Source organism: Macaca fascicularis, chromosome 8 (assembly GCF_037993035.2).
Source record: "Macaca fascicularis isolate 582-1 chromosome 8, T2T-MFA8v1.1".
In the NCBI taxonomy this organism is placed as follows: domain Eukaryota; kingdom Metazoa; phylum Chordata; class Mammalia; order Primates; family Cercopithecidae; genus Macaca; species Macaca fascicularis.
In genome coordinates this window covers 104,434,819-104,440,818 of record NC_088382.1, presented here as the reverse complement: position 1 = coordinate 104,440,818, position 6,000 = coordinate 104,434,819, and the positions used below count along the sequence as shown (strand labels likewise).

Genomic DNA, 6,000 nt, shown 5'->3' with positions numbered 1-6,000 from the left:
GTATCAGTGAGTTTGCAATATCAAGGGCAAAGAACATTTTTTATTTCTTCCAGAAATTCCTTCCACCCCAAACCCATAAACTCTTCTCCTCTCATAGTATATCTTTATTGTCAAACCTAACAACTGTTAAGTTACCTAAGTGGAATTATTTCCAGAATTGTGAATCATTTGTTCACTCTACAAATAAGCGAAGAAATAAATTAAATGCTTTCTACTTAAAGTTGTCTAGTACTATTGTTTTAATTGCAGTTAAAGTAGAAGCAAATAAACTTATCTGTCATATTCAATATTGTCATTTCCATAATAAAGCTTACTTTTCCTTTTCAACTGAAGCTGGATGAAAAATTCATTATTTAAAACATCCCATTAACAATTTTTCCAGATCGATTTTATTTAAGAAATAAGTTGACATAAAGAAGCAAAAGCAACTTACTAATATGTCAAACAAAACACAAGTACCAAACCTAATTCAGCACAGGTGACATAATATAAATCAATAAAAATTCAATTAAATATTTCACACTACATAAAAAGTAGGGTATTCTATTTCCCCTTCAAAATATGGAAGATGACTTTTAAATTACATTGTTTTACATGCTCTAATCACAAGTACTACCATGTGACTATTCACTGCGTGCTTAGGTAACTATGGTCTATTTTCAGAAGGCTTGACGCAAAATACTAGTGACTCACTAGTCAGATGTACAGAGTCAACCTGAAGTACACTGCCTGCAACTATCTTAACATAGTTAAAAAATTATGTATAAAAGTGAAATGAGAACCACTGAAACTAATCTATCAGATATATGACATCAACGTCAAACAATTCTTAAGCTCCAAAAGAGCAAAGCATCTGAGAGTTAGTCTAAGAATTCATGTACTTTTACAACATATGTATAACAGAAAATAAAGACAATGGAAAAAGCTCCCTTCTAATGTAGTGTACTTTTACAACACATATATAACAGAAAATAAAGACAACGGAGAAATGTTCCCTTCTAATGCAGTAATTTAGAGTACTGAAAATGCAATTTTTGCAGCACTTTAACAAGTTAGAATTATGAAAATCTGCTCACTGGAGTATAAGGAAAAACTAAACATGTGTCCCAACTTATGACACATCTATAGACTACATCTATCCTGAATCTCTTAATAAGGCCAAATCAACGTTTTAAAATTTTCTCTTAATAAATGATTAAAAATATAAAAATACTTAAAGGAACATAGCATTTAGACTGTGAAACTGTGTTGTAAATGTTATTATAGTCGTCATTTTTTCTTGATGTTGAAGACTGCATCACAGTTTCAAAAATAACATTGCTCGTGTTTTATAATATATCTGCATGCAGAGGTACGTTTAACAACATCTGCATGTATCCCCAGAAACTGTTGCTCATTTTAGCACACATATTTTTATTCTGATAATGATTTAATTTTTTACTTAGTACTTCAGTAGAAAATATGTGAATAGATTGTATGCCCCATATCAGTATTTAAAAAAAAAATCTGAACAACATTCTTTTAAATGTCCATTAAAAAAACATATGTAACAGTTATTGTTTTATCATGATTAAATTGGTATCAAATTAATAGGCATAAGTGAAATAACTAACCATTTACTAGTCATTTAAAAAATGCAATAACATCATGCACTATGTATTACTAAGAAAGTGCTCACTTATACAAGCAGCAGATGAGGAGAAGAGTATCATGAAAATTCTAGATATATCTTTATGTATATCCTTAAAAATCACTTTCCTTTATATAATTTCCATTTTAATTTAAATGCCACATATCTTCAGCTAACATTTAAATTAGTTTTTATTGTAAAACTTCAGTTGTTATACATCATAAAATACCTTCAGAAACTTGCTTGAAGGTAGGAATAATTCTTTCCTTCTATTAAATATTATATCACATTAAGTATTTATTAAATGTTGTTTCAGAAATGTATTCTGACCTAGAACATATTCAAATTCAAGATCAATATTATAATAGAAGGAAGATTTTATGGGGAAAATGTTGCAATCAGTAAAAGTGTTAATGACCATGTAACAGTAAGGAAGACACCTGTCTGGAATATTGCAGAGTGGTATACATCACATTTAATTAAAGGAGAGTAATGCTTGATCTTCTATTTCCCACAGAACTCTGGATCCAGTTAAGAGGAGAAGGGAGAAAGAAGCAGCAATATTTCAAATGTCCATACTCTGATCTGCAAAAGACACCGAGTAGGTAGAAGAAAACTGCGTTTTACTTCAGGTAGTCTTTGAAATGAAGGTTCTGTTATTTTTCAAGACTGGAAAGATATCACAGTGTTGATTTTATATACAAAGTAGGATCTGTTCCAGTATACTCTAGTGAAATAATTCACATATGGAGAATAGTTAATTTTGACCTCATGACAAAATCGCCCATACTTTGAGTAGGTTAGCTTGTCACCTTCTTCACAAACCATCTATTAAAAGACATAAAACATAATATTAAAAAGCTTATTAAGCTTATAGCAGAAATGCAATCAATATACAAATGACTATTATTTATATGAAAAAACACATTACTACTAAACATTGTCTATAAAACATCTCACTGTTAGCAAACAGAAGCCTCTTCATAAGTGAGTCACATGCCCACTATACTCCTGAACTTTCCATTGACACTGAGAAACCAGTATGAAGGCTTCCAATTTTTAAAAGATTTAATCCTAAAATTTAGAAGGCAATGTTTCCATAATCCATTATCACTGCTCTAAAGAACCTTATCATGCATCCTACCAAGGCTGGCATTTTCTTTTGTATGTTGAAAAAATACTTCAAACTACTTTTAATAAGCTGTCCCCATTATTACATAACTCAATTATATTCTTAGTTAAGTTCCAAAAATAAAGTTTAAAGATTACGAGTTTAAGTAAAATCATTTTTCTAAAATAAATAAATAAATAACTTTCCAAATGGTTACTTACATGGCCATTTGCAATGTCTAATAAATCTTTAACCCTACAGCCTCTCATGGTTCCCACCTCATTGCAGATAGCATCCTCTACAATTAGGTAATTAGCTTTGTAAGATGTCAGTATTTTATAAATATCCTCAGCAGATCGCTTTGAATAGATTTGGTAGATCTGAAAGAATATAATTAAAATAAATTTTAAAGGACATTTAAAACTTCAGTAAATTGAAACCATACATCGAGCATCTACTGTGTTCTCAGTACTGAATATTACATATGAAAAATATATTTATTTTTATAAATAAATATAAATATTCATTTATATATTTATCAAAACTCATGTTTGGATTATGTGGTGCTTTTTACCATAATTTTGCTGAACTTATTAGATAATAAGCTCTGGATCTTATTAGATAATAAAGCTTCTCAGTCTTTCTGAAATGTTAATATTGGATCAACTCTTGTTATCCTTCAAAAAGTAATAAAATCACAAATATTAGGCCCATAGTATCATATATTATTTGTCCTGAAAATACTGAGATTTGAAATCTAGAATGAATAAGATTCCAATCTATTTGCAGAATATCCAGTAGCTGCCTCCTACCTGTCACCATAGCTGCCTAGCTAGTACCCTCAGTTCCCATGTCAACTGACATGCTAGGAATACCTACTTTCAACATTCTGTGGCACACAGAATGGTAATACATCAAGAGGAAGTGTCTCTCTCATTTCACACTAAATACGTTTCAGTGGGAATAGTTCTATCCTATCCAGCCTATACCTATTGATAGTTATTTACAATTTTATTTATTTTTAAGTGTTAAGAAACTGAAACATACTATTAGGGCATTTATAAAAAAAAAAAATTCTATGCAATTGTAGTAACATTACTGACAGCCTAGAGCAGAGTTTCTCAACCTTAGCACTATTCACAATTTTTTTTTTTTTGAGATGGAGTCTTGCTCTGTTGCCCAGGCTGGAGTACAGTGGCCCATCTCAGCTCACTGCAAGCTCCGCCTCCCGGGTTCACGCCATTCTCCTGCCTCAGCCTCCCAAGTAGCTGGAACTACAGGCGTCCGCCACCATGCCTGGCTAATTTTTTGTATATTTTTAGTAGAGACGGGGTTTCACCGTGTTAGCCAGGATGGTCTCGATCTCCTGACCTCATGAGCCGCCCGTCTTGGCCTCCCAAAGTGCTGGGATTACAGACTTGAGCCACCGTGCCCCGCCTGCACTATTCACATTTTAGGCCAGATCATTCTTTGTTGGGACAGGAGAGAGGATGTTCTCTGCAATGTAGATAAGCATTCCTGGTCTCTACTCACAAGATGCCCATAGAACCCCTCTTCCTATTATGACATTGCGACAATCAAAAATGTCTCCAGACATTGCCAAATGTCCCCTCAGGGAACAATCGTCCCAGGTTAGGAATCACTGGCCCAGGGGATTATACAAAGATTAGCCACATATTATGAATTAGAGACTCTGTCTAATTTAACTGATATGGTCAGCCAGGTGCAGTTTCTCACACCTGTAATCCCAGCACTTTGGGAGACCCAGGCAGGCAGATCAATTGAGGTCAGGAGTTTGAGGCCAGCCTGGCCAACACGGCAAAACCCCATCTCTACTAAAAATACGAAAATTAGCTGGGCACGGTGGCATGAACCAGTAGTCCCAGCTACTTGGGAGTCTGAGGCAGAAGAATCGCTTAAACCTGGGAGATGGAGGTTGCAGTGAGCCAAGATCACGTCACTGCACTCCAGCCTTTATGAAATTATCTAAAATTGAAAAACAGAATATTGGGAACTCAGGTTCAGTTTATCATTGCTTTCAGATATGAAGTTACCATTTAAATTCATACCATACAAGAGCGAGATACTCCATCTCAAAAAAATAAAATAATTAAAAATATAAATAAATAAATAAATGGCCGGGCATGGTAGCTCATGCCTGTAATCCTAGCACTTTGGGAGGCAGAGGTAGGCAGATTGCCTGAGCTCAGGAGTTCAAGACCAGCCTGGGCAACATGGTGAAACCCTGTCTCTACTAAAATATAAAATATTAGCCAGGCGTGGTGGCGTGCGCCTGTAGTCCCAGCTACTCGGGAGGTTGAGGCAGGAGAACTGTTTGAACCTGGGAGGCAGAGGCTGCAGTGAGCCAAGATTACGCCACTGCACTCCAGCCTGAGCAAGACTCATCTCCAAAAAAAAAATTGTAATTAAAAATAAATAAACGACATGGTCTCATTTATGAAGTTCAGTTTGGATTTTAGCTTAACAACAAGTTTACTTAATACCTGCTATGTGCTACACACCGTAGAGAAAGACAAAGGTCTGAAAAACTGTGATTACTTTTTCTCATAGACAAGTTACATAAAACTTAAAACTCTAAAATGTTTAAATTAAATTAGAACCTAACTAGAACTCTGACCTAATTACAAGTAACTCTGAAATACCATATTAGAAAAGACCAATCAAAAGAAAACAAAGTCACAGAGTTGGTTGTTTTAAATCCACAAAAAATAAAATTCAGGAATATGCCATCTATATTTTGCCTAAGCAACTCTATGTTTTGGAAGTGCAGCAAATACTCATCAGAGATGGCTGCTGTCTCTCGAGGAATCATTCTCAGGTAGATCTCCCCATCTCTGATCTCTCCCCTGCCTGCTTCAATCTGTTCTTTCTGCCATGACCATAATTAAGTCTTCAAAGCAGATCTAATCATTCCACTGCCAGGTTTACTAAAAGTCATGTCTCTTAACTGCTTCAAGGATAAGTCTAAATTTTTCAGCATGATATTCCAGGTCTGTCAGAATTCAGCCTCATTTTCTTTTCCAGTTTCAAGATTATACAAATTCCTTAGCTCATGTTACTTTTTCAGCCTGGAATCATATATATTTCTTTTCCAAACAAGTTTCTAATCATCCTTCAAAGCCCAGATTGAGGGACTGCCTTTTATGACAACTTCTTAGATTTTTGTAGGCAGAATTGTTTGACTGTTCCTGCTTTTTTACTCCTCTTTGTAACTTGTGTGTGTCCATGTGTACGTGTA

At 34.4% G+C, this 6,000-nt stretch overlaps 1 protein-coding gene across 9 annotated transcripts in view; it reads right to left on the bottom strand.

Moving 5' to 3' along the window:
• Nucleotides 1-373: 373 nt before the first annotated feature.
• Nucleotides 374-6,000, bottom strand: part of DPY19L4 (dpy-19 like 4) — a 76,110-nt gene continuing 70,483 nt past the window's right edge. For all 9 annotated transcript variants that reach the window (XM_005563724.5, XM_045398514.3, XM_015455044.4 and 6 more), the window contains 2 exons: nt 2,963-3,121; nt 374-2,458 (listed from right to left, as the gene is read on the bottom strand). In XM_005563724.5, the coding sequence (XP_005563781.3) occupies nt 2,294-2,458; nt 2,963-3,121 (324 nt within the window). In that variant the 3' untranslated portion in view covers nt 374-2,293. The remainder of the gene's footprint in view (nt 2,459-2,962; nt 3,122-6,000) is intronic.